General features: G+C 39.4%; 1 protein-coding gene and 1 long non-coding RNA gene across 7 annotated transcripts in view; one reads left to right on the plus strand and one right to left on the minus strand.

Moving 5' to 3' along the window:
• Nucleotides 1-5,472, plus strand: part of FERMT2 (FERM domain containing kindlin 2) — a 70,600-nt gene extending 65,128 nt beyond the window's left edge. For 2 of the 6 annotated variants that reach the window (XM_067735518.1, XM_067735525.1), the window contains 5 exons: nucleotides 1,382-1,405; nucleotides 1,931-1,951; nucleotides 2,602-2,726; nucleotides 3,056-3,197; nucleotides 4,172-5,472. In XM_067735518.1, coding sequence (XP_067591619.1) covers nucleotides 1,382-1,405; nucleotides 1,931-1,951; nucleotides 2,602-2,726; nucleotides 3,056-3,197; nucleotides 4,172-4,345 — 486 coding nt within the window. In that variant the 3' untranslated portion in view covers nucleotides 4,346-5,472. The remainder of the gene's footprint in view (nucleotides 1-1,381; nucleotides 1,406-1,930; nucleotides 1,952-2,601; nucleotides 2,727-3,055; nucleotides 3,198-4,171) is intronic. The other 4 variants (XM_067735521.1, XM_067735541.1, XM_067735549.1 and 1 more) reach the window with 2 other exon arrangements.
• Nucleotides 1-16,780, minus strand: part of LOC137223594 (uncharacterized) — a 92,841-nt gene that overhangs the window by 20,047 nt on the left and 56,014 nt on the right. The window lies entirely within an intron of this gene.

The following is a 16,780-nucleotide window of genomic DNA, read 5'->3' on the forward strand; positions in this document are numbered from 1 at the left end:
GGATTGCTATTTAGGAAAAAGGTTCTTTGGTACAACGTAAAAGGTTCTTTGCCAGGGGAGTTTCACTTGGGATAGCCCCCAGTATTCTCTACACCCAGCATCATGCCATAAAAGGAAAAGGTTCCAGTTTAGGAGGGGAGTGAAGAAGAACTTTGAAATAAATACTTCATTTTTATCTAGTTTCATTTTTATTTTTGTTAAGGAGTAATTTTAAAACATTACTGGAAAGGCCCAGTGATGTATCCAGAACACTTACTAATTCTTAACTTTAAATACAGTCTTTATCATATGGATCTGAAATCACTTAGCTAGAAATGTTCAGAAGTTTTAATCACCAAGTATTCATCTTTAAGTTGCAGAGGTTGTGTAAACTGCATGGAAATGGTCTGTCCCACGGTCATATGAAGTGGGAGTAGTGAGGAATGGAGGAAATGCAGCCCTGGGGAGCTTTGTGGAATGTAGATTGTAAGTTAAAAAGGGAAAGTGAATCGAGTTCTAATTTCATTTTTTATTCTTAGTTAATTCATTTAAAAATTATTTATAAAGAGACTTGTTTCTAAAAGTGGATTCATTTGCCTTCAAAGTCAATGAATAGTTTCAGATCTTTAGCAATCTCATTTCACTATCAGGTATTAGGAAAAAAAGATCTTAAAGTATAATTGTGAAGACTGCCAAATGTTGGTTTAGTTGTCAGACAGGTATTGTTTTCTCAGAAGCCTTTAAAATGATAGTTTTTGCTTTAAAAAGGTACATTTCTGTTGGTGAGTTCTTGAATAGATGTCAGCTGAAAATTCTCTTGAGAACAGAGAATGTGTGACTGTCTTTAACTGGCAGGATGGCAGTATGTGTGTGGTCTGAGATTAAGGATCTTTCTAGCCCTGTCTTCCACATTGGCATCTTATCAAATGCACATTCTTTTTGAGTTCTCCTTGGAGGTTGAGTCATATTATTGCCCTGACACCTAGTAAGTGCTGATAAGCAGGAGTTTAGTTTAGTTTAGTTGTGTCAGGTGTGTACTAGTCGTTGGACATATTGCTCAGTAATTGTTTGTTAAACTGTATGATCCAGTGGCACTCCGGGCTCAGGTAGGTCTAAGACGAGCAGGCCATGGGGTCATTCAGCCCTACCAGGGCATAAAGTCTTTGGGTCCATCAATATAGCCTTTGTTATAGTTAATCTACTTTAATTCCTAAAAACTATATATTAATTAAATTTGCTATGGATATTTTTTACATAGATGTCTCCCAAACTGGATTTTAACATTTTAAAGGAAAGAATTGTTCTACGTCTTATCCATGTTAATCCAAATTGAAATGGACCAATATGTTTATAGCCACCACTCCTACTGTAGTGTATGGCATATTTTTATTTTCCCTTCCAGGAAAAAGGATGCAAAAAACAGATGGTAATTGAGGGATTTGCTTTTCTTGTGTAAATAAGAAAACAGTATGGTCACTGCACTTATTTTATGCCTTCAACTTATTTCTGAAAAGCGGTGCATGGACATATTATCTGACTCAATATGAGACAACATTAAAGGCTTTTGAATATTAATTTTTATTTTGCTACTAAAATCATTAGCTTTTACCCTAACCAGTAAGAACTGGTACATGAAGGGGGAAAGGTTATTTGCTCTTAATTTTCTCCCTACAAATTTCTACCCTTAATTTTAGTAACACTTAACAATCTAAAATAATGGGAAGTGTTTCTCAGTATTCTAAATGGAAAGTAATCGCTGCTTTCTCATTTTCATTTTCATGCTTGCATTTACTTTGCTTGGTTTCCATCTAAAGTAATTTTTTGCATGGTTTTTGGCTGGAATTTTGGTTTGCAGGTTACCGCAACTTTTTCTTTGCTTCATTGCCATTTTTTCTGATTGCCTTTTTTTCTTTCTGCTTCCTTTTTCTTTTCCTCGCATTGCCATCTACAGCCAGGCTATATAAGAGATTTGGTAAGTTCTCCATATTTACAAAAAAAAGAAAGAAAGGAAAAGAAAAGAAATAACTAAAAATATTTAAAGCCCTAGCTACAATCTCCCCTCATGGATTAATTTCCTTCTACTCTTTGAGGGAATAGTCATCCCAAAGTGAGTATAATTTAAATTAAAAAATTAACCTAATGATTCCTTTAGAAAAATTTTAAAGTTATTACAGTGATTTCAAGTACTTTAAAGCTGCTAAAAATATATATTATTCCTGCTAGAAACTTGTATGCCAGGTACTCATTCTGATCATATTATCTTGGTGCTGAATTTAAAACCCCTCATGTATATGAGGATTAGAAAATATAGTTTTATAATGCAGTATCATATGTATGTGTACTTGAATATGTCTCAAGAATGGCAGTTATGCAGTCCTAATAGTTCACTGTTTCTTGACATATGGAAACTAAAATTAAGAAAAAATATATATTGAGGTTTATTTTGGAAAGTCATTATTTTACTAAAATTCCCAAATGTAGCTTCAGATATTTTCTAATTCCAACTCTTGCAATACATAATTTTGGGTGGGGCACATAATTCAGTGTTTTAATCTTTTTTGCCTTGATTCTACCATGAAAGAATAATATCTAATGGTAAAGATGATGTTTAATCATGTTTAGATAACAGCAAGAATCTTGGAGGCCCATCAGAATGTAGCTCAGATGAGTCTAATTGAAGCCAAGATGAGATTTATTCAAGCTTGGCAGTCATTACCAGAATTCGGCATCACACACTTTATTGCAAGGTCAGTGGTTCTACTAAGCACCTATGTGTAAACCATAATCTGTGCCTTTTTACTTAATCTACTTCATATAATTAGAAATTGAACATTTAAAGCTACCTCCTGAGACCCATTAACCTGTTACACAGTAAAATTTAAAGAATGTTGGAATGTATTTTCTATACTTATAATTGTTTCATCAAAAATTCAAAATGATTGCATTTCTGTTTTGTGCAAGAATAGCACTTTTTTTAGAATTAAAACACACGTGTCTTGAAGAAAAACAGACCAACATGTCCCCCTCCCACCCCCAACATGTTTTAAAACATTTATTTATGTTTTTAATGCTGTAGATTCCAAGGGGGCAAAAAAGAAGAACTTATTGGAATTGCATACAACAGACTGATTAGGATGGACGCCAGCACAGGAGATGCAATTAAAACCTGGCGTTTCAGCAACATGAAACAGTGGAATGTAAACTGGGAAATAAAAATGGTAAGCTGTAACTATGCTACTTGAATGCGTATGTAGTCCGTTTGCTAAAAATGAATGAATTAAGAAGAAAAAGGCCGATAAATTCTTTTCATTTCCTACTTAAACTTGCCTATTTCATAACTAGCCTAGATATTAAATTCTAAGAACATAATTATATGTTACACTATTGCCTCATCTTTAAGGTTATCTTTCTATAATGGATAAATAGATAAATATTTCTCTTTAGATAAGTAGCAGCTACTCTTTATTGAATGCCTGTGCCAGGCATGATACTAGATGTTTTATATTTGTACCATATTCTAAACCTCACCTCAGCCCTGTAAGGTTGATGGATTATCCCCACTTGACAAATGAGGACGCTAGAATTTAGAGGACTGAGGGCCGTCACTGTCCATGACCACACACTTAGTAACAGAATCAGGATTCAAACTGGGATACTTAGGGCTCTAAAGCCTGGCACATCATGCTGCCCCTAGCCTTGGAGTACATGATTATCATTTAAAATAAACAGGATGTTTTTACTAGTAAGTCATCTGTTTTAGGGTCGCTGGGTTTGTTGTATCGATTTCAGTTACTTCATAGAACCTTGTATTTCTGAAATATTCAAACATGAAACCTAAAGGTTAAATATCTAAAGCAGATATTAAACACAGGAAGTAGGTTTTCTCCCAGGACTTCAAGAGAGACATTCTCATTAATTGAATCACCAGAGACCATTTGGGAACCTAATGACCTAAGCCCCCTTGCATTCAGTCTTCCTTTTCAGAACAAGAAAACTAAAAAGGAGGAGGGGAGAGGCTAGTAAACTTTAGTTATGCTTTTGGACTTAAAGGCATTATTAGTTTAGGATTAAAAAAATATTTGAGGACCAGCAAGTATTTTGTGATAAGGACAGACCTTAAGCGCAGTAGCTTCACTTGGACCCAACCATCTGGAGTTTTGCAGGGACTGATCGTTCTCTGTCTTTGTTCTAGGTCACTGTAGAGTTTGCAGATGAAGTACGATTGTCCTTCATTTGTACTGAAGTAGATTGCAAAGTGGTTCATGAATTCATTGGTGGCTACATATTTCTCTCAACACGTGCAAAAGACCAAAATGAGAGTTTAGATGAAGAGATGTTCTACAAACTTACCAGTGGTTGGGTGTGAACAGAAACGCTGTGTAATGAAGCTCCATGGCCATAACAGTTATTTAAGTTTAAAAGCTGTTGTTTGTTATATGCTGCTTAATAAAGTAAGCTTGAAATTTATTATTTTATCATGAAAACATCTTTGCCTTACCAGACCAGTTAATCTGTGCACTAACAAGCACGACTATTAATCGCTGTCATGATACAATGTATGGACTTGAATATGGCACACGTTCCTTAGGGCCATGAATTGAAAACTGAAGTAGTGGGCAAGTCAGAAACAAAACATCACTGATTCAAGCTAGCCAAACTGTATGTAAGAAACTCAAGCCATCTACTTTAAAGCTATCCAGGGCTTAAACTATATGAAGTCTATTTATCATGTTTAATGCATGTGTTTTAATGTATGTTTAATTTGACCTCGTATTTTTCAAACAGCCTATACTTCTGGTCGCCATTTGTCGTCTGTCTGCTCCCAACCCCCCCCCCCCCAAATAAATCAGGCCTGCAGAAGGTGCCTGATATTTAATACTGTCGTTGTTTGATCTTGAAGGAAATAGCTGTTAGTCGTCATGCCTGGTTTGTTTTTGTCCTTGAATAAGCATGTATGTATATTGTCTTGTGTTTTTATTTTTACACCATATTGTATTACAACAACACTTTTAGTATTCACCAGCATATTCACTGTCTGCCTAAAATATGCAACCTTTGCATTACAATATGAAGTAAAGGTCTATGAAGTATGCATTTTGTGTAACTAATGTACAAACACAAATTTTATAAGATTGTACAGTTTTTTAAAAAACTACTCACAACTAGCAAATGGCTTGGATGTTGCATCTTTGCAATTAATTAAATGCTCTTTAAAATATAATTAATGTGCAGTTTTAATATCTGCTAAATTAAGGATGACTTCATTATAGTCATGATTTGCCACAGTGTCCTTAACTCGAATGCCTGGACTGGCTGTGTTCTAGTCTGTTGCGCTGTTACAATCCGCATTGGTGCTAGTCAGAAAATTCCTAGCTCACGTAGCCCAAAAGGGTGCCAGGGAGGGGGTAGATTACCAGTATTGTTCAATAATCCATGGTTTAAAGACTGTATAAATGCATTTTATTTTAAATAAAAGCAAAATCTTTTATTTAATGTTTCTTTTGTACTTCTTGTTTTTACTGTTTACATGGCATTAACTTTGTAGAAGTGATCTTTTGCCTTTTGGAAGTGCTCTACCTGCATCTTGTGAGAACAGCTTGCTTAGTATTCTGTAGTGTCACCAGACAGACATACTTAATCTCTAAGATGGAGTCTTCCACTTAAATAGAAACCCCTCATTTTTCCTACTACTTAGGAATGAACTATAAAATATTTATATGTTAGACATGTAGCTATAAACAGAAATATGACAGATGAACTGCACTGTTGACTTGGGCAGAACTGGTTTTAAACAACAAAATGACTCAGTTTCAAAAACTACAATTTTTATGAATTTACTCCGTATTGTTACTGCTATCGCATCATCATTCAGACTCAGAACTTCAGTTCTGGACTTTTCTCCTTTACCCCGTGCAGTTAATCAGGCCAAGCCCTGTTGATATTTCCCTCATGCGGCCCAGTGTCTTTCATTTGTCATTGCTCTCACCATCCCCTGAATTCAGGTCTTTGGTCTGTGTCACATTCTCCATGGCTTTTCTTTGTACTCTAAGGCCAGGTCATAACATAAATTTAAGAGCTCCTTCCCATTAAAAAAAAAAAAAAGTAATAATATGTTCCCTTAAGTACAGATCACCAACTTGTACAGTCTCTTGCTAAAAGCCCTAAAATACATTTAGTCTATGGCGTGCCCGAGTCGTTGATGGTCCCACGGCCTCCCCACAAGGGAGCGAGGAGCCTCTGTGCTGACTTCCCTGCCTCTGGTTGCCCCACTGCCCTCCCAGTGATATCAAGATTAATTTAGCCCCAGCAGAGCAACAGGTTATGCTCTAATAACTCTTGGTTGCTTACAGCATAAAAGCTAAAAGTCCCCAGTTAAGTGCTCAGAGGTCTTCTGTGGCCTGTTTCCCAGGTCACATTTTTTCACCCTTATCTCCCAACAGTCTTCTGCATACTTCACTCAAACTGGGCGGCTGCAGACATACTTTGCACTTGCCCATCTCCATGTCATTCCCCAAACCTGGGATGTCTTCATCCCCAAACCTTCTAGTCTCCACCTGTCCAAATCTCAGCATTCTGTAGCATTTTAGAAAGAGCTCAAGTGTTCTTTCTTCCATGAATACTTCCAAGTTTCCTTGTAGCCAAAAATTTTCTGTTAACTCTGAACTGCCGTTGAATTTGGTCCTTTTTGGAACTTAAGAGCAATCATCTTTATTGAGTATATCCTATTGCCCCTAATAAATGATTACTTCCTTGAGGACTGGATCTGAGCCTCATGGTTTCTACCTAGGATCAGTTAACATACATTTGTTTATTGAATATAGTGATGGCCATCTTGGAAATCAAGGAATTATTACATCTTAGAATTTTTCAGCCTCAGCATAGTTTAGTACGGAGGAAACAAACATTTTTGGCACACCAACTGTGCACTAAGAGGCATGCTAAGTGCTTTCACATGCGTTGTCTAAAGATTCGTGCAATTCAACCTCATTTTATAGGTGAAGCTCAGAGAGGCCAAGTGACCTGTTTGAAGTCACACAGCTATAACTGACAAGTGCCAAGGCAGAGCTAGAAGTGGAACCCTGGTTTCCATCTCCCTGTCCAGTGGTATTAAAAACAAAGCCTTCATGAATCCTGGGGAACCCTATTGGTGGTGATCTCTCTACAGAGATGATACCAGTCCATGAAAAGAACACTGGCAGGGCCTGTAGCAACATAGTTTCTGGTTTCTGCTCAGTGACTCAGCTTTAAGTGGACGTGAAGGCTCCGGGGATGGGAGACTAAGCTCCCTTCTGACTCTTCAGTCAGGAGGTTAGAGACCAGCTGGAAGCCCCTGATGTAGTTAAGTCAGTAATCTTCACTTTGTACAAATTATTTTTTACAAAACCTTGAACTTCAAGTCAGGTACCTAGAGACGTGAACTTATTTTTCCCCGGTATTACTGAGGTATAATTGACAAAACTGTAAGATATTTAAAGTGTACATTGTGATTTGCTGTAGGTACACACTATGAAAGGATTCCCACCACCTAGCTAATTAACACATCTATAACCCCAGAGACGTGAACTTTGTAGAAGGAAAGCCACTTGGCAGTTCTTGACTTTCTCTTACACAGGACAAAAGGCAACACTGTAGCAGATAGTGCGTATTTCATTTTGTATTCCATAGTTGTTTTTTAATGTTAAAAGTCTTATTAAGGTGCTTTAGTTATCAGTGATGTAGTGGGATCAGACCAACCTAGATTCCTGACCCTTAATTTATGTAGGAAAAACCACACAGAGTTAACTGTACCTACACTGAATGTACTAGTTTCTTAGTAAAATGTTAGGTTGTTTTAAACTCAAAACTTTTTTGATTCTCTGGAATGCATCCTTATCCTATACCTTTCATAATTCTTTCTACCCCCTATAATTAAGTTTGACAAGGGCTGCTGCTGTTCTTAGACCATCAATCAAAACATGGTAATGTCTTCACCACTTTGATAATCCAGAAAATAAGAACAGGGCTTTCTGAAATCCATCCCTTTGTGACAGAGTATCATCACTGATACTTCCTGAATGCCTCTCCTCCACACATGACCCTGCACAGCTGCCGTCTATGCTCTGCTTTACTCTAAAAATGCAGACACTGATTCCAAAAAATCCTGCCACCCCCTCCCAAAACATTTTTGTGGCTACTGTAGCCATTCCCTCTTTTTGCAGCTATACAGTTGCAAAGAAAGGCAGAGGTGAGCTGACTTGCTATCTGGGTGTAGACCTAATAGACATGTACAGTACGAAGTTGATCCAGTTCTCATTCTGCTGATAAAGCTCCTGTCATCTCTACACAGTACTATGCAGGAAGAAGGTGTTTACTGAAAGCTCTTCAACAAATTAACTGTGTCTTCATCTGTGTAGACTGCTTTGGTTTGGCAGCTCGAGAATGGGGGAGGTGACAGAGAGAGTGACAGGAAATGGGAAATTGTCAATCTGGGTAAGAGGAATGAAACTCCGAGTGGACGGCGGAGCCATCCAGAACAGGAAACAGGGTAGCAAAGAAGCCTTATCTGGTGACCTTATTTCCCGCTGTGCTGACTCCTCTCTTGCTTTCTCTGCTTTATTTAATAAACAATACAAAGTTTCCCAGGCTGAATGTGTACATTAAAATTCTCTATTTATTCCCTTACTGAACAGTTACCAGAGTGTGCACACACACGCGTGCACGCTCACACGCTCACACACACACACACACACACACACACACACACACACACACCCCTAGTTGAGTTTCCCTTTTGATATCTGGGCCTGGGCCTGCATATTACTAAAAATTATAAGCACTTAAAATAATTTGAGACCACTATTTCCTGAGCTCTAGTTATAGTCTCATGTGGCTTCATTGGCCAAGCACTATCTATATTACTGCTCAGGGAAGTAGTCCAAGTTCAATGTTAATTAAATTTGTGATAAAAACAGCACGACCAACCAGACAGGTTTAACATATCTGTATTAATATGGTTTGTAGATATTGGACAATTTTTTAAAAAACACCTTCTGAGCATAAATTCTCATCTCAAATCTAAATTTCATGAACTTCATTTTTATGACCAAGTAACATTCAAGTAAACACATTTACTCTGATATTTACTGTTCAGAACATCTAAACCTTGTTTCTGTCTTCCTTGTCTAACTGCAAATTCAGTTAGCTCTTAGAAGGAAGATTTAGAAAACAGCATTTCTTCTATTCCAGGAGGACAAGCGGCCAAGAATAGCTAAGATGCTCCTAGAGAACAACAGGTGAGGCCTTACCAGACAGCAAGAAGTCGTTTAACACTAGACGGAAAGTGTGGTGTTGGCACAGAGATAAATAGGATAATCGAAGATCCCAAACACACCCCAGAAGCAAACACGCCCACGTAAGGAAACTTGATTTCCAAAAGCCAGCCTTGCAGATAAGCATGAAACACAAGGACTGCCCACCAAACGGTGCTGGTGTTTATCTTTATGGAAGGAATTTAGACCACTAACCTCATCTGTGAATGTAGTAGTCCAAGTCAACTCCAGATGGATTAAATACTTAAATAGGGAAAGAAGAAAACTTTTAAAAGATAACGTAAGAGAGCATTTATGACAGTGGGGAAAGAGCCTGTGTATTAATAAGACAAAAAGTACAAACCAGTTCCGTCCAAATGAGAACTATAAAGATATTATAAAGTGTAAAAAGGCAAATCAAACTGGGAGAGAGATTTGCAACACATAATTGACAGAGCATTACCATCTGGTACACATGCTCACTGATGAAGCCAAAAGAAAAATGGACAGAAGACTGGAACGGGTACTTCACAAAAGAGGAAGGCTGAATGGCCAGTGAATCTACAAAAAACTGTACAACTCTGCCAGGATTCTAGAAAATGGAGGAAGAAACAAATTTTAAATACAACTAAAATACAGCTTCACACATGCCACATTGGAAAAATGTTTAAAGTCTGACAATATCAAGTATTGGCCAGGATGTGTAATCACTGGAATACTTGGTGGTGGGAATATAAACTGGAACAGAGCCCTGCACAAACACTTTGATATCAAATGGTAAAATTAAAGATGTATCCTATAGGCCAGCAGTTCCACTCCTGGGTATGTATAGAACCTGGAGAAACTCTTGCACGTGCAATCCAGAAGACACAAACGTGAATATGCACAGCAGAACTACTTATAATAGCAAAAAACCAGAAATCAAGTGTCCATCACGGTAGAACGGATCAAATATAATAGTCATAAAATGCAATCAAAATAGTGAATAAATTCCAATACAGAACAACATAGATGAATCTCAACCTAACAATGAATCAACAATCTAGCTTGCAGAACACATAGTATGATTCAAGTTTTAAAATGTACAAGATTTTTTTAACATAAAAAACGGAAGTAAGCGAGTCTTGCTTTTGACAGCTGCCACTCTATTCTTCTGATAGACTTTCCTGGATCTGGACTGGATCAGCCCATGGGTCTGGCCCATCCTGCCAAGTGAATCACTAATTGGCTGACTGTTGGGCTGCCCTGGTTTACGAATGGAGCTAATGAGCCCAGGGTCAGGGGTTCATTCCCCTTGCAGTCCAGTTGGTTTTGCTCTGTTTCATGCTCACGGGCGGCACCACTATTCTGTGAACAGGCAGGCTTAGTCACATGAAGGACTGGATAAGAAAAGATCTATCAGCTCAATCAGAAAATCAACTTAAAGCTCAAGGCTCGGGGCTTCCCTGGTGGCGCAGTGGTTAAGAATCCGCCTGCCAGTGCACAGGACATGGGTTTGAGCCCTGGTCCGGGAAGATCCCACATGCCGTGGGACAACTAAGCCTGTGCGCCACAACTACTGAGCCCGCACACCTAGAGTCTGTGCTCCGCAACAAGAGAAACCACCGCAACGAAGAGTAGCCCCTGCTCAGCACAACTAGAGAAAGTCTGCATGCAGCAATGAAGACCCAACACAGACAAAAATAAATTAATTAAATAAATAAATTTTTTAAAAAAAGCTCAAGGCTCTGGTCAATATACAAATCACAGCATTGTTACTTATAAGCCTTTGTGAGGATGTCAACTCAGATCTTATTAAACCATCCAGGTCATAGCAGAGGAGTCAGGGAACTTATTTGACACCTTCCCTTGCTGCCCACCTTAGTATTAAAGTGTGTCCTTCAGATCCAGCCTTCTACAGATGCTGACTTTATAAGAGGAATTCTGAACAAAATGTTGACTCTCAAGAAATTAGGCTTTCATGATTTGAAAGTGCTTTATAAATATATGAACAGAAAGTCAACAGGATAGGAACGATAGATAAAAGCCACTGCTTACAGAGCAGGGCAATCTTGAAAAGAGCTGGAATCTATTTTGATTTGTTTGTTTTAAAAATGTCCCCGTTCATACAGAAAGTACCAGAATAAGGAGTGATGCAAGTAAGTAAAACTGTCAGAAGGTTAAAAATAATGGATTAGTAAGACTAGCTCAGCATGGCTTCAGTGAGAATGGAAAAAGACACATAGAATCATGGACTAAACAAGATACATATCAAGTGTTCTTACAAGGGTATATTTTGAAAAGCCATCATTTGTACCAGGGGGTGATGATACCAGTTGTTCTGTACAGAAGATGGGCAAAAAGAAGCTTCAAAAGTAGCTTTAACAGGGAAGAAACTTACTTAACAAGAGCAAAGAACAGACAGCAAATAGACTGTTTTGAGGTCATCTTTGTCACTCGGGTTTGACTTTTATTTCTAAATGTTATACTCAAGAAATAACTTTGTATAATCAGCCTATATGTCTTTACAGAAGGTCTGGAAATGCTTCAGTTTCAAAAGAGGCCTGGATGTCTTGTCCTAAATAGGTTATGCTTCTTTCTGATTGGGTTTTAGTCTCATTTCAGTGCTCCAAGTACTTGCCATATGGCAGTAGTTTAGAAACTTCCTTTTGCTTTCTCATAAATTTTGTTGAAAGCAGCCACATAATGAAGAGTAAATGCCTTCTACTTATCCTTAGCAGGAAGCCAGAATTGAGTTCCTTGCAACGCCCTAGCCAGACCTGGCTGTACTGTAGATGGAAGCCTATACTGTGACCTTGACTCCTTTCACATGCCCAGAATTCCTCCTATGAAGATCTTTAAAGAGGGGAACTGAACAGATGTTTCCTTTCATCTTCACCGGTTAAGACAAATCTGTGGAATGTAGAAATTCTAGAGGGTTTTTGTCTTTTGATTTTTGTTTTTTAGGCAGACAAAATGAATTTAAAATATTTCCTCTAGTCCCAAGAACTGTTTGAGATCAAATTATGTTGATTTCTAAGCAAAAATGATTCTTAAACCTATGAGATTTGATTATAAACCTTGCCCTTGATTTATATTCTGAGAAACTGCACTAAGAAGCTGTGCTCCATAGAAGCCTGGGGCACAGTCTTTTGCAATCTGTTAGGCAACTATTTAAAGGGGGGTTGCTGGTGGTGTAATACCTAATTGAGTTCTGTCTCTAAGTAAGAGGTCACAAATCACTGGAGGCCCGTCAGCTCATTTTGTTCCAACACATCTATAAATTCAGATGAGTTCCTCTGTGACGCAGGTAAAGCTGCCTGGTTGACTATTCTTTGGAGAAAGGGAGAAGCTTTTCTTGGTCATCTGAAAACCAAAGTAGGTGCCGGAAGCTAAAGTTGGAGAAGGAGAAGGCAAGGAGCTGTTCATCTTTTTAAAAAAATCGAAAATTTTGAACACTCAGGAGGAAGAGAGGACTATATTAAGTGATGTAGGACCCAGAGATGAAAAGACTCTAGTAATCGTGGAAGACAGTACAGGAGAAGTTTGGTACATGTCACATGGCTGTTTATGACTAACTGCCAAGCCAGTGATGGAGGTGATAAGCGCTCACGAGGCAGAGAAGGCCGCGGGCCAGAGCAGCCCAGGAGCACTGCCTGACCGCGGGAACACCGGAGCGGCGAGGCCCGGAAGGACACGGAGAGAAGAGTGTGTGTGTGTGTGTGTGTGTGTGTGTGTGTGTGTGTGTGTGTGTGTGTGTGTGTGTGTGTGTGTGTGTGTGTGTGTGTGTGTGTGTGTGAGTGAGTGAGTGTTGGGGGGTGTCTGAAGGCAGGAGAGTGAGAAGCAAGGGTCCAGGTTACTGAGAAAATCCCGATCCTGACATGAGGAAATGGTAGGTGCTCAATAAATATTTGTGAAAACCTAAAAGAGGGATTAAAACAAACAATAACTGATTAAAATACTCAGAGAAATCGTGTGGAGTAATGTGATATGTGTTTGAGTTATTCAAACGAAGCTAAATTTAGCCAATTATTTCAGAAGTACAGCTGGGGAAACCAGAATGTGAGGGAGACAAGCCCTTCAAAATCATCCTGAAGAAACGTGGAAAATAATACACACACGTAAAGCCACAGCTATAACCTTAATTAGTATAAATGCCTCTATTTTTAAAAAGCGGAGGAAAAAAGATGAAAAAGCAACAACAAAAGAGGTTTTATAAAAATGCAAGATAAAGGGGGATAGCACACTGAAGCTTCCAAAACAAGATGTCCTGGAGAAGACTCCTGGGAAGGCCAAATTCCATTTGAAAAGACGCTCCTTCCATTTCAGGATAAGGAGGGAGATGGCGGAAACAGATCAGAGCGTGTGAGCATCCTCAGGGGCCGAGGGAAGGAGGGAATCACAGGCCGGCGCCCAGAGCCCAAGCGTGGGAACCTCTCTGCTACACGTGAGGGTGTGTGGAGAACTTTGACCCTGAGCAGATGGGCTGAAATCTGCTTTTCTACAACGAAATATGTGTGGTACTCAGAGAAACTAATGTGACGTGGAAAGAGTGTCACCACAAATCAGTCTTCAAAGCCAGCTCTGTCTGGCAAATTCCGTTTAGGTCCTTTAAAGAAAAATGACACCAAAACCCAACAGTATGTAAAGCAAGAAAAAGAGACCAACAGAGCCCTTCTCATCCGACAGGACGCGCACCCATGAGTCTCGGAGACACCTTCCCTGACAACCCTTCCTGTGTCCCTATGAGATCGTCCTTATTTACTGAGTGTGTCCCAGCCTTAGAGCCAAGGGCCGTGCTCGGCCTCGCCTCCCCAGCGCCTGACGGCCGGGATGAACAAGGTGCTCAAAATGTTTTCCCTGAATGAATGAGGTTACGAATTCCAGCTATAAAGGAAAAGATTTCCTATAACAATGTGAAGGCTTGGAGTTAGAAGCTGCTAACAAAAGACGCTGAATCAAGTGTTCTCCAGGTCTGAGAGTGAATACGGTTATATGCTTGGTTTTTTATCAGCCAGCTGGGGATTATTTATTTTGCTATTTTTAGGTCCCAACATCTTAGCCTTCTCTCCCTACCACTAGCTGTTCTGAAGTTACAAAACGGCCAATTTAAATACTGGCCCAAGCAAAACATCCCAGAGACAGGTGCTACCAAAAGAAAAGAAAAAAAAAGTTCAAATTCGAACAAATAAGAAAAAAAGATTTTGGGATTGTCTACGTCATCGTTTCATGTTAGGAATTTGAAGACAACCTCATGGAGATAAAGTTTAGGTGTTAATTTCCAAGTTCACTGCAAGGGCAGGAGCGCTTTTCTAATTTCTTCTCAGCCAAACCTTCCCCAGTGGGATCCCATCATATCGATTCCTCAAATATCAGAAACAGTCACACTCAAATTACACAGAAAAGGATTTTTTCAAAGCCAGGTAAAAATAAATTTTTAAAGTGATCTCTGCCACATCTTCCCTCCGCTAATCGTAATAGCTAACATTTATTGAGCAAGGACTTAGCAAAGCACTTTACACATATTCCGTCTCATTTAAACCTCACAAAGCCCTATGACAGACCTGAACTATGGAGAAATCAAGTTTTCTCAAAGCCATGGAGCTAGTAAATGGTTCCAAAGCTTGTAATCTTCAACCACTGTCCTCCCCCATTAATATGGATAATTGAACATTGCCCAGAAAAGTATGGCAACCAGAGCAACCCAAGATCCATCCATCAATTCACTTTTTAATTTCATACACACTTTCAGGACTTTTTATTATGGAAAATTTCAAACACATATAAAGAGAACCGTATAATGAACCTCCATGTATCCATCACACACATTTAACAATTACCAATATCCTGACATTCTTTTTTTTTTTTTGCGGTACGCGGGCCTCTCACTGTTGTGGCCTCTCCCGTTGCGGAGCACAGGCTCCGGACGCACAGGCTCAGCGGCCATGGCTCACGGGCCCAGCCGCTCCGCGGCATGTGGGATCTTCCCGGACCGGGGCACGAACCCGTGTCCCCTGCATCGGCAGGCGGACTCTCAACCACTGCACCACCAGGGAAGCCCTATCCTGACATTCTTGCATCACCTTTATGTCTTCCTACTCCTCACTCAGTTATTATGTTTTTGCAGCTTTTTTGAGGTAAAAATTACATCCACCGACATGCACAAATCTCAGCTGTACAACTTGACAAATGGATACACACCTGTAATCCACCCTCCTCATTCGATTCAGAACATTCCGTCTCCCCAGAAAGTGCCTCTATGTCTTCCCAGTTCCTCCCCACCCTCAGAGGCAACCACTGCTTTGTTGCTGTTGTTTTTCCCACCTTAGTTTGCCTCTTCTAGAATTTCCATAAATGGAATCACACAGCACGTCCTCTTGTGTCTGGCTTCCTTTGCTCCGTGTGTTTCTGAGATTTATCCAATGTTGTTGGATGCATCAGTAGTTCATTCTTTGTATGAATACATCACAATTTGTCTATCCGTTCTCCTACTGAGGCACATGTGGGATGTTTCCATTCTCGAGCTATTATGAATAAAGCTCCTGTGAACATTCTTGTACCAGCCTTTTTGTGAACATGTGTTTCATTTCTCTCTGGGAGTGGAATTTCCAAGTCAAAGCGTAGTGTATGTTTGATTTTTATCTGAAACTGCTAAACCTTTTCCCAAAGTGGATATACTCTTCTATATTTCTACTAGCATTGCACAGGAGTTGCTTACAGCCTCATCAACATTTGATGTTGTCAGTCTTCTTAATTTTAGCCATTTTAATGGGTGTGTAGTCCTAGTTCATTGTGGTTTGAATTTGCATTTCTCTGATGACTAATTATGTTGAGCATCTTTCCATGTGTTTGCTGACCATTCATGTATCTTCCTTTGTGAAGTGTGGGTTTAAGATTTCTGTCCATCTTTTAAAAGGTGGGCTTTCGCTTCATGACAGGAAGGACTGAAATGTCTCACAGATGCCTGATCCTTCCCTGATGTCCTCACGGCCACCAGGTGGGGCGTAGATGGACACCCCTGGTCTTTGCCTGTGTGTGTGTGTGTGTGTGTGTGTGTGTGTGTGTGTGTGTGTGTGTGTGTGTGTGTGTGTGTGTGTGTGTCCCAGGAGGCTAACCATGCAGGCTGGTCCTGCTCCTTCCTTCCTCTTCCCCCTATTTCCCATCCCCTGCATTCCCCCATGTCTCCCTTCTACCCTCTGGTGTTTGGGGTGCCTTCTCTAGGCTTCCTTTTCAAGCGGAAACTGAGAGAGGGATTGGAGTGAGTGAGTCTGAGATTTCAGCAGTATTTGCAACGGTTCACAATTCAATAAATGTTGATGAGGTTAAAAGAAGAAGTGGGTTGTCTTTATTATTGAATTGTGGAGTTCCTTATATCTTCTGGATACAACTCCTTTATTAGATATACATTTGCCACTGTCTTCTTCCAGGCCATGGATTGCTTATTTTCTTAATAGTGTCTCTAATAAACAAATACTTAATTTGGAAGAAATCTGATTTATAAATTTTTTCTTTCATGGTTATTGCTTTCTGAGTCC

Source organism: Pseudorca crassidens, chromosome 1, assembly GCF_039906515.1.
Source record: "Pseudorca crassidens isolate mPseCra1 chromosome 1, mPseCra1.hap1, whole genome shotgun sequence".
Classification (NCBI taxonomy): Eukaryota; Metazoa; Chordata; class Mammalia; order Artiodactyla; family Delphinidae; genus Pseudorca; species Pseudorca crassidens.